The sequence below is a fragment of the Lampris incognitus genome, chromosome 5 (genome assembly GCF_029633865.1).
Source record: "Lampris incognitus isolate fLamInc1 chromosome 5, fLamInc1.hap2, whole genome shotgun sequence".
Taxonomy (NCBI): Eukaryota; Metazoa; Chordata; class Actinopteri; order Lampriformes; family Lampridae; genus Lampris; species Lampris incognitus.
In genome coordinates this window covers 9,455,391-9,468,482 of record NC_079215.1, presented here as the reverse complement: position 1 = coordinate 9,468,482, position 13,092 = coordinate 9,455,391, and the positions used below count along the sequence as shown (strand labels likewise).

The window sequence follows — 13,092 nt, the reverse complement described above, 5'->3', positions numbered from 1 at the left end:
CCTCAGAAAGAGCACAAGCAAGACTGAAATACAGTGCAGAACTAATCCAAAATCAGTTTCTCCAAACGGTTATGACTGGCCTCCATGATAACACTATCCGATCTGATGTTAAACCATACTCACAAGACCCACTGATACAGGATGAGATTCTGCTGGAGAAAATGAATGCTGCTTACAGTGTGGAAATGGAAAGGAGAAGAAAGTTGTCAGCTACAATAAGAACCAGAACGGTTAAAATAGCAGCAGTAAAGGATGAGAAACATGAAAAGGCTGAACAAGATAGCCACTCTAAAGTAGAGCAGAGTAAAACTAAGCAGAAGGTTTCAAATTGGATGAAATGGATGAAAGTTGGTTGTTATTCTGCTATAGCAAGCACTCGAGTTGTAAGACACCGTCTCTACTGCCAACATTGCAAAACTAGCATTTCTCTCTGGCGCTTCTGAAGGCACTTTCAGAGGGCCTAGTTGACTCAATGAGTCAGAGATGGGCGGGTTTAATTAGCATATAACTCAGATTTAATAAACTTGCCAAGTGTAAAGTCCAACATTTAACATTTAAGTTATATATTTATTTCTCAACGTCTGATTTAAGATATAATATGAATACAGTGTTAAATATTTGTGTCTTAAATACAGAAATAGCATTTCATTTAAATATATAATGTTTACAAAATATTTATTTACTTAAACAAATATTTAAATATTACCCCTGATTAAGAGATGTTATATGTTTAGCAGGTTGTTATATATTTATTTAGAATAACTGATTTAACATTTAAGATAAATATTTAATAAAATTGTTTGTTCCATCAGATTTATTAAAATTAAATGTAATGGAAGTAGTTATATAGTTATCTCTTGTCTAAATAAATGGATATCTTAAAATAAATAAATAGCTCGTTTACTAGATTTAATTTATAAATCAAAGGAAAGAACCGCTAATTTTGAATATTTGGTTTAAATATTAAATCGGTGATCATGAATAAATATATAACAGCTAACTAAATATATAACATATGTAAATATAAGACACAATTAAATATATCTTAATTCTGTTCTGCTAAATAAATATTTGCTGACAAATTATATATTTAAGTTAAATGTGATCTCTGTAACCACGAAGCAAATACTTAGTTTGCTGTTAAATATTTAACTTATATAATAAATTTTTGGTTCAGAAATAAATATTTACCTTAAATTTATAGTTTTTGAATTAAATATTCAAAATGCCCTGATGTAATCATTACATAGGCTCTAAAAGTGTCTATACAAAAGCCAAACTGTGTTCAGCTATCACACTAACAAACACGGTATACAGTATGTGAGGAACAGGTTTAGGAGTCCTACAGTATTATAAGGCGCACTATTGCTGGTTTTGCTTTTAGGACGCCAGATCTAAGGGATGCTTCCCACTGTGATCCATTATTTTGATCACCGCTAGACAGTCTGTTCACACAGCCTACAAAAGTTTGTTCATGGTTTAAAGCTGGGTATTCATACTATAGTTTGTTTTTTTCAAAATTTTACTTAATGCTCTGCTAGTACCCAAAGTTGGCTCGTATTGTTTATAGACTTGAAATTGGTCTTAAAGCATGAGTACTGCCTGCTCTGGTCCTGAAGCTGGCTAGACGATTTAAGTTTCAAGTATTTTTACTATTATTGCAAAGTGGACTGATTGGCTTATTAATGTAACCGTAGTTACTGTACACATTTTATCTATTATTTTATTTATATATTTATATGTGTGATATTCAAGTTGTTGTTTCATGTCCCCTTGCCTACGAGTGAATATTAGTTCCTTCCTGCCATTGTTTAGGAGGGACAGCGATGAGTGTCACAGAGAGGGGAAGTATCGTGCGGTGAGGGTGGTGAACTCCGGGAGAGTGAAGGGATACTCTGTACTGTCTTGCCATGTTGGTGTAAATCGAAGATATTGAAATAAATCCACGAAGAGAAATTGTAGCCCGCTTATTAGCCACACGCCAGATGAACCGGGGAACGCTACTAACGCAGAAAAGATGGGCTACTTAACTCGTTGCACTTCCTGTTATCAAGGCGAAAACCCCTGCTTTGAAAGAAAAGTAAATCTATGTCAGAATATGATATGCCTGTATTCCCTGGGTTTCTAAATGCAGTTCTCAATCTAAATGGCATGACAGGGGGAGGAACAAATTTCCAAGACCACAGCTGTTGAAGTCACCGGGCTTTTTGTACGTATCACATCATGGACCTGTAGTCTTGACAGTTATATCAATCTTCACAGCTTTATTCTTACCCTGTTTTTTCTTTCGCCTTTTCTTTCTTTCAGGCTGTATTTCATTTCCCTCAGTCTCATTTCAAACAGTATAAATGCCATTATATTGTGAATACCTCAGGATTTTTTGGAGAAGAAAACATTTAAAAATCAAACAAATAAATAAAAAGCACAAAAAGTTCGTGTTGCCTTAGAGGTCTTTTTTCAGTTGTCTACATAATCAAATATTGTCATTCTGTTTTCATCTGAGATGGCACCGCTGGACCCAAATGCGATTCCGTGCTGTTGGATGAAAGTTACATGCCCACCAAATAAAGGTTTCATCAGTCCTGCGACGTGATGAACCACAACACACCTGCGTTCTTGTAAGAAAGATGCTGACGTGTCCCTCAGGATTCAAGGACGTTTTCTCATATCAGTGTTGTAAAAATGCTTTCTATTTTAGATTGTTAGGGTATCTTGTATTTTTCATGCTTTCACTTTCTCTAGGCCAGTTATTTTCATGTCTGGTACATTGTCGACATTATACAGAAACTGGTCCATGCTGACACGTCCACCGCTAGACAAAATTAAAACAGCCTGGTAACACGATTTGGGACATGCACTATCTGATGACCAATGGGATTCCATTTTCCCATCAGTACACAAATCCTCACTCTGTGCAAGACACTGCCTACTGCAATTTATGGGGGTTCATAGGGCCCACATGTGTAAGGTTAAATTATCGAGCATCTATCCCGATATCACCCCCACCTGCGACAAATGCAAAAACAATGATGCTACCATGATGCACATGTAGTACTAGCTGTGGCCTCACTTGGAAAAATTCTGGAAAGATGTCTTTCACATTCTATGCAACATCTTAAAGCGGAACCTAGACCCAGACCCTCTGATTGCTTTGACGTTACTGATGGAGTGGCTCCTCATTTGACATTCGCAGAGTGCCGCATGGTTACCTTTGCTTCACTCTTGGCCAGATGTGCAGTTTTGCTCAGGATGAAGGATGCTGCCCCGCCCACACTTAGTCAGTGGCTTCGAGAAGTAATGTCCCGCCTCAACCTGGAGATGTTGCGCTTCTCAGTCAGTGGTTCCGAGAAGAAATTCTGCAAAACTTGGGAGTCCTTTTTAACATACTTCCATAACACCCAGACGATATAACATGAAATGCATTTTACCTCCGCCCTTGACAGAAAAATAACAGCCGACTTCATGGAAATAGCTGCAGCTTTACTTGTTATTTATTTATTGCTAAATATTGTGCCTTAAAACTACTCTGGACAATCAAAGGGGGGGGCTGTTTTATTTTACTCTATCACTATTCAATGTCATCATTATTGCTTCCTTTTCTTTCTTTTCCTTTAATGTATAACAATGTGGAACACATCTGCCCAACCCTGATGATAAAAAGATTTGGAATATAGATTGTTAGGGTATCTTGTATCTGTTGTGCTTTCACTTTCTCTAAGCCGGTTGTTTTCATGTCTGCTTTAGGTTGTGAGGGTATCCTGTATTTTTCATGCTTTCACTTTCTCTCAGCCAGTCTTCCAGGAAACCGCCTGCTTTTCTGTAGCACATTACTCATTCAGCTGACGGGTCGGAGGCTGTTTGCTCCCTTCCGTTGTTATAACCAGCCTGACGTGTGATTGGTTGCGGTGTAATTTGGGCGGGGTTAATGTTCTATATTAAACGCTGCTGTCGGAGGCAAGAGGAGAGACGTAACGCAAACGTTGAACATCGGAGAAACGATACAGGGGAGAAACATGGGTAAGTTTGTTTTTTTTCCTACTAATTATCATAAATAGTTTTCATACTTGCAATTTGTTACGGCCAAAATACTTTAATGAACAGTGAGGACTGCAGAAATGGTCTTTGTGAGTTTATTTTGCAATGTAAGATTTTCAGCTGAAAAAGGCCAGACCCTTTCACTTCCCCACACGCAGAGTACGCACGAGAGCAGCCAGAGTCTGACGCTGGACAGAGTCTCTCCACTTGATGGGGGTGTAACTTTCTTGCAGTGGCTGGCATCTACCCAAGTTGCTCGTCCCTCGACCTTCACCACAGTCTCGGTGGTCAGCAGCACCTGATGTGGACCCATGAATCTCCACTGTTTCCAACGTCTCCTCCGGAAATCCTTGCTCACCACCTGGTTTCAGGTCGTGGAAGCGTGCTCTTAACCTGCATGTGTAGTTGTGAGAGAGTTTTGGACAGAGAGACACAACACCTCAACATTGCATCATCACATTGAGCGGTGGTAGGCATGGGTCTGGGTGTGGCGCCCACACCAGTATTCGGTGGTCTGGCAAACAGGATTTCGTAAGGGCTTAGTCCATGTGTTTGTCTCACTCGGGTGTGCATGTAAACTAACACCAATGGAATCGCTTGCACCCAGTTTAGCCCTGTTTCCTCGCGGCGTGTGGTCAGTTTGCGTTTCATGGTGCCGTTCCCTCTCTCAGCTTCGCCAGCACTTTGTGGGTGATCTGCACAGTGATGTCTTCTGCCAAAACCCAGATAAGAGGATGCAGCTTGTAGTGCATTGCTGTTGAAGGCCGGTCCGTTGTCAGCGCTTGTTCCCAGGTGTCCAGGTATTCCCCAGCGTGGGATGATTTCCGGAGCTTTAGCAACAGCAGCAGCATCTCCACTATTACTAGACAGTGTCTTTTCCCTTGACATGAATGAAATCCATTATTAGGTGTTCAAAAGGTCAGTCGGGTTTGGGAGGTCCTGCTTGTGGCGTTTTTATTGCTCCAGCAGGATTGTTCGCTACGCACACAATACTTGTTTCTCACAGAAGTGCTGAGCATATGTTGGAAATACTTTTGTAAACCACACTTGATTTAGTGCTGTACAGACGGCACGTGGCAAACACGGCTTGGAGTCCGGCCCCATCCAGACTCCGTCAGAGAATGTACAGCCCACCTTAGACCAGCGTTCGAACCTCCCCACGGCATGCACGGCAGTTGCCGGCGTGGAAGCCCTCCCGTTTAGCGTTAACGCCCTTGTAATAAGCACTAGATGTAAAGGCAGCGTTGCCGCTGTGCCCTTTGCAGCAGGTGTTTTCCTCATTGTAACCGGTTTCAAGCCAATTTTCTGCTGCCTGTCTGTGTGAAAGTGCCCCCACCTTCCTCCCATTTCATTTACATCACTCGCAACCCCTGACCCTGTACGCCTCCACGTTGGCGTACTGTGAACAACCTTTCACCCTGTTCAAAACTTGGGTATCTATTGAACGTAAACACGGCGTTGAGCTTGGAAAGACCTATATCCACGACCATGGCTGTCGCTCTTTCATCGGGCACACAGCAGAGACTTATGAGGGACGATTTCCACACTCTGATCAGGAGCGAGCCATTTTACTGCTCCTTACTTTTTGACGGGAGCACGGATAAATCCACGCCGGAGAAGGAGGTAGCTTGGGCACCGAGGTGATTGACAATGGGATTCCAACAATCAATCTCCTTATGTGGAATTTACTACAACTTCAGTTATAAAACCTTTTCAAGGAACCTCTGGAATCAATCTTGTGATATTTGCTCGTGGTATTTATTTGCGCAGTGGTGTTGTGGGCTTGGAGTTCTCAGTTGCTTTTGGTGCCCGGGCTATTTGCCTCGGTGCCCTGGTGAAATTAGGCGTCATCCAAGGCAAAGTTGCCTCGCCCTAAAAACAACGGATTTGGAAACCCTGCCTTAGACCACAAAGCTTTTTCGGTTAGCAGAGCACGAGATTGTAGCTCCTTCACAGCCTGAAAAGGAGACGTGTCGGTGTTATTAATGGAAACTGCCTGGATAGTGAAAGGCGTCCCCCTTTTTTTTCTTTTTTAACTTATTTTAGCTTTTGGTCTTCACGTGCGTATATCTTATACTGTGTTTGCTGTGTTTGTCTGTGTCTGTCTTGCACTGTTTGGTGAAGCCACAGCCCTCATTTCATTTTTAACATGTGCCTGCACATTGTTTTTAATGACAATAAAATTGAATTGAATTGAATTGAATTCAAAGCAGCATGCTTAGCTGCCGTGTCTGCAGCTGCATTACCTAGACACACTGGGTAGGGCGTGTGCTTCACATTTAATCACATCGACAGCTGATGCTAACAAAATGGCGTCCAGCAGTGCAGAAAGCAGTTTGTGATGAGCAATAGGCTTTCCCGAGGCTGTCATATTTTCTGTGTTTCCATAGGGTGCCGAAATCATGTACTACGCCGAATGCGTGTCTGGAATCCGTGTAGATATTAACAGATTGGTCTTTAGCCAATTTACAGGCTTCTGTAAGTGTAATTAGAGAGAGAATGTCATGAGAGGACACGACAGCCAAACTCACGTGCCTTCTGCCGGTGTCTGCACATCTGGAAGCTGAACCATCCACAAACATTTCAATGCCAGGGTGAAGCAGAGGAACATCTCTGAGGTCAGGGCGAGGCGTGCACACTTCAGCGAGTGTGGCTTCACAGTCGTGGTCATGTGGTTCACCATCACCTGCAATTGGGAGGGGAGAAGCAGGATTTAAGGTGTTACAAGGCTTCTCTGTGATGTTTGGCATGTCCAGCAAAGTGGTACGATATCGTAAGCACCGCTGGGCAGAGAGGTGAGGGGTTTTCTGTGTATTAAGTATGTGAGCAACTGAGTGAGGGACCCTAAGCGGGAAGTCCCCATAACCCACAAGGTCTCGTGACGCAAACCAGCACTTTCTCAGCAGCGGCTACAGCCCTTCGACACACAGGGGAGGCCTGCTGCCACGGCTTCCAGCTTGGAAGAAAAACAGGCGACAGGTTTTAATCTATCGCCATGTTTTTTGAGTTAACACAAGATGTAGGAAGCCTTCGGATCTACACACTGGACAAATTGTTTTTCTGGATTTGGTAGTCCTAACGGTGGTGACCGCTGCAAGGCTGATTTTCATTCCTCAAATGCAGCTTCTGCTTCCTTTGTCCGTGTCGCCTTGTCACGTGCTGCTAGATGTTTACCATGAATCATCAATGAGAGAGGAGACTCTCTTAGTTAGGGATCCACTGCCTACAGTATGATTTAATACCAAGACAACTCATAACCTGCTTCTTTGTGGTTGGCTTTGGGACAGTTTGCACAGCTGCTATGCACTTGGGTGAGAGGGGTTTGCCCTCAGCTGTGATCACATGACCCAGATAAGTTACTTGCTGTTGAACCCACTGTAATTTTGACAGGCTAGCCTTATGACCATTATCAGCTAAATGTTGTAATAATAATAATAATAAATCAAACTTATATAGCGCTTTTCTAACACTCAAAGTCCCTTTACAATAAGCGGCGGTGAAACAACAGACATACAGGGGCGGCTTCGGTACCTCTGGTGTGCGTGTATGGCAGCATTAAACTGCCTGTAGATCCTGGACAAAACGCCATTCGGTGGGCCGGCCTTTGTCATGGATCTTTTTCACTGGGAATATAGGTGTTCTAACAGGAGAGGTTTCGCACAGTATTATCACTCCTGTCGCCAGGAGGGAATCAAACCCTGGTTTTACTCTCTTTGGCTTCCCTTTTTTAGGGGATATTGCTTTTGACATGGCCTATAATCAGATTTGGGTGTTAGGACTAAGGGAGGAGCTCCTTTCATTCGGCCTACATCATACGTATGACTTGCCCACAAGGTGGGAGGCATACCTTTAAGCTCTTCTGAGTCTACTGTGAGTGACGTCATCACAGACAGGGATGTTTGTCTCACTGTTAGTTGAGCCGCTTCTGAGTTGGTTGGGGATGTCCGCGGTGGCGGTCTCCGCCAGGGACAGGCACCTTCTCAACCCCCTGGCTTTGTGGGGAGGAATTTCTGTTTGATGGCAGCTACCGGCTGCAGTCGTCTCCTCGGCGGGGGCCATTCACTCGGGACGTCCCGTCCTCGTCGCCAATTTGTTGCGGCCAGAATACTTTAAGGAACAGCGAGGACTGCAGAAATGGTCTTTGTGAGTTTATTTTGCAATGTAAGTTTTTCAGCTGAAAAAGGACAGACCCTATCACGTCCACACACAGAGATTATGCACAAGAGCAGCCAGAGTCTGACCCCGGACAGAGCCCTGGATACTCTTATCAGCGGTCCATCCCTTCCTTGGGTAAAGGAATGTTTGTTCACTTCTTGTACAGCTGTGAATCTTCTCTCGCTCGGCCCTTATCTTGGAGACAGGAAACAAAGCGCTGTACCTGACTCGCCACAGTATCGAGGCTACACACTAATCCTTCGAAGGACATCAACATTTCTATGCTTGTATTTGAGAGAAAACAGCGAGGCACTAAGTTGCATATGACACCTTAAGAGGACACGAGAGACATTATGAAGAGTGAACACTAGGAAAGCAGCAGACGGCTGACCGTACAAGAAATCTCTGGTTTACGTAAGACACATTCAGAGAACCTGGGGTGCATGTGAGATGAGGAAATACCAAGAAACGGTTATAACACAAATTTGCAATTTATTTGTATGCTATTATTTATGATGCTATTATTGCTAATGCTGTTAGAGGAATCTAATAAAGGGAAGGATGAAACAGACTGCTAACTTAATTCTAACGAGGTTGAACGAGAACTTAACTGTGTTTGGGTGTTTTGTGTATAGCCGAGATCTTAGTAGCCAGTGTGTCAATGACCATGTGCTGTTTCAGAGTACGGAAACGTAAGCAACGTTGACACAACTGGTGCGTCGTCGGTGACGGCAACGGCTGACGGAAGAAGTTCCCGTGGTAAGTGACGTCATAAACCCGAGTATCGGTCATTTAAAGTATAACCATGGGTTTGTTTGTTTTTGGGTTTTTTTTACAACCTTGGGCGTGTTTGATTTTCTTTTTCCCTATATCGTGAACATCAGTCATGCTATTTTACTCACTAGCTTCCTTTGGGAGATTGGCTGGACTCAGCTTTACAGCAGCCCGTTTCACCAGGTCCGGTTCAGCCCGATTAGCCAAACAACATATTTGGAGGTGACCGGTGAGTCACACTGCTGAGCGAGCTGTACTACTTTCTGTTCAGCTTGCAGGAAGGACCAGCATATACTTCACCATAGTACCCAGATAAACTACCCAGCAGCCAGGGCAACGGGGAGGTGGCAGGTCATGGGGAACCACGTACTCAGTCTAACTGAGGCGCCAGGGTGGTGGTGATGGCGTCATTGTCGTGGTGGTGACAGGTGTGAGGCTGGTGTTCTGTGGCACCGTAAGACGCCGCTGTAAAGCTGAGTCTGGTCTGATCTGGTCTTGGGTCCAAGATATCCAGAATGAAGCCGACGAGTAAAATAATATCATAACCAGTAAGCTGGATGGGAGAAAAACTATGAAAATAAGAGCCAGGGTTAAAATCAATAAATAAAAAAACAACGTGCACCACCCTTTAACAAGAAGACAAAGAAGAGGCAAAGCCAAAACCCTTTCTAGCAAAATATGTGACTGTCGTAGCTCTTCCTTCTCTGTCGTTGAAGGTTCAAATGTACAGTTAGAGATTTCAGCATCTTTGTTTTTAAATGTTGACAACTAAGCCGTACTTCCTTGTGTCATGCTGAAATAAAAATGTCTTTCTCGAGGCATCCGGGTAGCGTAGCGGTCTATTCCGTTGCCTACCAACATGGGGATCGCCGGTTCGAATCCACGTGCTACCTCAGGCTTGATCGGGCATTCCTGCAGACACAACTGGCCGTGTCTGCGGGTGAGAAGCCGAATGTGGGTATGTGTCCTGGTCGCTGCACTAGCGCCTCCTCTAGTCGGTCAGGGCGGAGCCGGAGCCGGGGTGAAAAGAGTGATCCTCCCACGCGCTACGTCCCCCTGGCGAAACTCCTCACTGTCAGGTGAAAAGAAGCGGCTGGCGACTCCACATGTATCAGAGGAGGCATGTGGTAGGTAGTCTGCAGCCCTCCCTGGATCGGCAGAAGTGGCGGAGCAGCGACCGGGCCGGTTCGGAAGAGTGGGGTAATTGGCCGGATACAACTGGGGAGAAAAAGCGGGAAAAAAGCCCAAAATAAAAAGTTAAAAAAGAAAATGTCTTTCTCATTATATAGGCTACTCCACACACACATTCACAGAGCATTTCTAAATCATTCACTTTCAGAACGCCTTCCCTGAAAAGAGGGTTTTTGTACTGCTCGGGTCATCTTGCATCAAAATTTAAGTCAATTATTTTAATCAAAGCAATGTAACAACCCCCTTATCAACCGCATAAAATGACCCCATATAAACAAAATAAACAATAACGGAAAAAAATTTTGCTCCATTCTGTCAGTATATCAACTGTGATAAAAGAAAGTTGCCCGGCGTCACATCACTGGTGGTGTTATCCTGAAGACCTCTGGAGACGATCTTGCTAGTTGGCCTCAATCCATTTCAAGAAGGCAGTTTCTTTTTTAACAGTTGACTGTGTCACCGTAAAGTTTCATTACGACCAGATATATGTTCAAGTGTGGTCAGAAAATGCTCTGGAATTCTTTTCAGACTGAACAGCTACCTTTGTCTGTCTGGCTTTTTTCTTTTTCTGTTGCAAAAGGAATCTCTTGACCTGGATGCAGACACCGTTTACCATTCATTTGCAACCGACAGCAGTAAACCGGCCATTCCACAGAGCAAGAACCAAACTGACCTATTTTTCCTCTCCAATGTAGGAGTTGCAGCATCTCGTGAAATGGCTGCGAGTGATCTGCCTCACATAAACAACTACAAAGATAAGATTGTGAGTGCTGCTAGAAGGAATGGAGTGGAGCCCTCTGTGGTGGCTGGCATCATCTCCAGAGAAACCCGTGGAGGTCGAGGGGCAGGACTGCATAACGGCTGGGGGGACAATGGAAATGGCTTTGGACTCATGCAGGTAGGCACCAGAGTGTGTGGGGGTCCCAAGTCTACAAATTAAATGATGCCGGGTATCAATCTTGACAATATTCATTTATTCTGTGGTCCTTAGGTTGACAAGCGCTGGCACAACCCCACTGGTGGATGGGACAGTGAGGAACATATCAACCAAGGCATTAAGGTTTTTAAAGACTCCTACAACGAAGTTGGGAGAGGTTCTGACTGGAACAAAGATCAGAGACTTAAAGGTGCTAATTTCAGTTATCCAGTCTTTTCTGGTTCCTCGTAAAAAGCAGTTATATTTTCTGTGGTAATCGATTGAGCATTTTCTAATTCTTCTGAGCTCCATAAAACCATGAAGGATTTGTGCGACACAATGTTCACCTGTTTAAGCAAATTTGGATAATCCTATAAAGAGTGGTTTTAGAGCAATGACTGAAATGGAAAAACAAAACAAAAACAACAAAAGCAGTTTTTGGTACTGGTTAATGGTCAATATGGAGTAGGTTTTATGAAGTATTGAGAATTGTTGTTAGTAAAATGTCTTATTATTATTATTCTCCTGGCTTCAGGTGCCTTGGCGGCCTACAACGCGGGGGCTGGGCGCGTTTCCTCCTCGTATAACGACGTGGACGCTCAAACCACCGGAGGAGATTACGCCAATGATGTCGTAGCCAGGGCCCAGTACTTCAAACAGCATGGGTACAACTAAAAGGACCCAGAAATTCTCCATGATTACCACATTCATGAGCGTGCCTACTAGAAGTGAAAAAACCTTGTTTAATTTACACTGATTACTAACGATGTTCTACACATTCGGACCTACTAAGACTTTATTTCTATCTAGACTAGGTTAGGTGTAGGTTGTGCAACATTTGAATGAATGCAATGAGTAAGTGTCAACTTCAGAATATTTGATATGTTTTCTTGATGGTAAAGCAAAATAAAACATTGTTCAAAAGCATGGATGGACTCCAGCATATGTGCTGCTTTTTACTTGGCTATCAAATCTGAATGTGACAAGTGTCGATCACTGTGGTGTAAACTGGCAAACTTTGGTGTTTGATCTCACTAGATTGGAACTGATTAAGATAGGGTAGGCGATTGGTTTTTAGAATTTTGTTTTTTTTACCATTTTGGTAATCGGAGCCAATTTCTTTACATCCTGAGAGATAATCACCAAATGAATTGATCTGAGACAAAAGTAACGCGTCATGCCCTGAGTGAAGCTAGTCCAGCAGAGGAAAACATGTTCCTCTGCTGCAACACAACTAGAACCCATGTGGGGTGAAATGTGCAACGAGGCACCTAATTGTCTACAGAACCAAACATCTGATGTTATCAAAACTGTGACCACACCTCATCCAAAGCGTAGCACTTCAAAGCCGTCAACTAACAATAAAAGGTGTCAAATTCCAGTTGATATTTCGTCTGGTGGTGGCTCTGAAGGTCTGACTACTGCTGATCACCTCCACAAGGTGCACTGGTCCTTTAAAACACAGGCTCTCACTCTCCCGCCCCCCCCCCACGTGTTGCACGATCGAGTGTCCAGAAGAGTCAGAGCCCCGGGGGCAATGAAGTTGGCAAACCAAAAACGGATTCCTGTCACATCTGTCAAGGGGGCAACATAAATTTGGCGGGATTCCGCCCGGTTTTCTTTTTCCGTCACGGAGCAAAACTACTGTAAACTACTAATAAGACACGTTAGCCCCTAGCTAACGGGTCTGACCCTTTAGCCGAGCGGTTAGTGGCGCCGCCTTGTGGTGCAGTACACCCCGTATCGAATCCCGCACCGGGCAAGAAAATAACCGGTTACATTGGTGGCAGCGGTGGGATCCGGAAGCGTGCAGATCCTCGGAAGTCTCCTCGGAGCGCGGGAAAACACAGCGCGAGGGCGCGCTTCCGGGAGAGGGTGACGACTGTAAACTACTAATAAGACACGTTAGTCCCTAGCTAACGGGTCTGACCCTTTAGTCGGGCGGTCAGTGATGTCGCCTTGTGGTGCAGTACACCCCGTATCGAATCCCGCACCGGGCAAGAACATAACCGGTTTCACTA

The 13,092-nt window shown here is 44.0% G+C and overlaps 2 protein-coding genes across 2 annotated transcripts in view; both read left to right on the top strand.

Annotated features, from left to right (window-relative positions):
• Window positions 1-13,092, top strand: part of LOC130112833 (lysozyme g-like) — a 48,409-nt gene that overhangs the window by 15,222 nt on the left and 20,095 nt on the right. The window lies entirely within an intron of this gene.
• On the top strand, window positions 4,322-12,000 carry LOC130112835 (lysozyme g-like). Its single transcript, XM_056280341.1, has 5 exons — window positions 4,322-4,406; window positions 8,872-8,949; window positions 10,851-11,053; window positions 11,147-11,282; window positions 11,607-12,000. Exons 1-5 carry the CDS (start codon window positions 4,337-4,339, stop codon window positions 11,744-11,746), a joined length of 627 nt encoding a protein of 208 aa, XP_056136316.1. The 5' UTR covers window positions 4,322-4,336; the 3' UTR covers window positions 11,747-12,000.

What these genes read in the sequence shown, in the direction of transcription:
- LOC130112835 (XM_056280341.1), top strand. Translation starts at nt 4,337, where the DNA reads ATGTGGACCCATGAATCTCCACTGTTTCCAACGTCTCCTCCGGAAATC. An exon ending in TGCTCACCACCTGGTTTCAG is followed by an intron (nt 4,407 to 8,871) that starts GTCGTGGAAGCG and finishes GTGCTGTTTCAG; the next exon opens with AGTACGGAAACGTAAGCAAC. An exon ending in CAAAGATCAGAGACTTAAAG is followed by an intron (nt 11,283 to 11,606) that starts GTGCTAATTTCA and finishes TCCTGGCTTCAG; the next exon opens with GTGCCTTGGCGGCCTACAAC.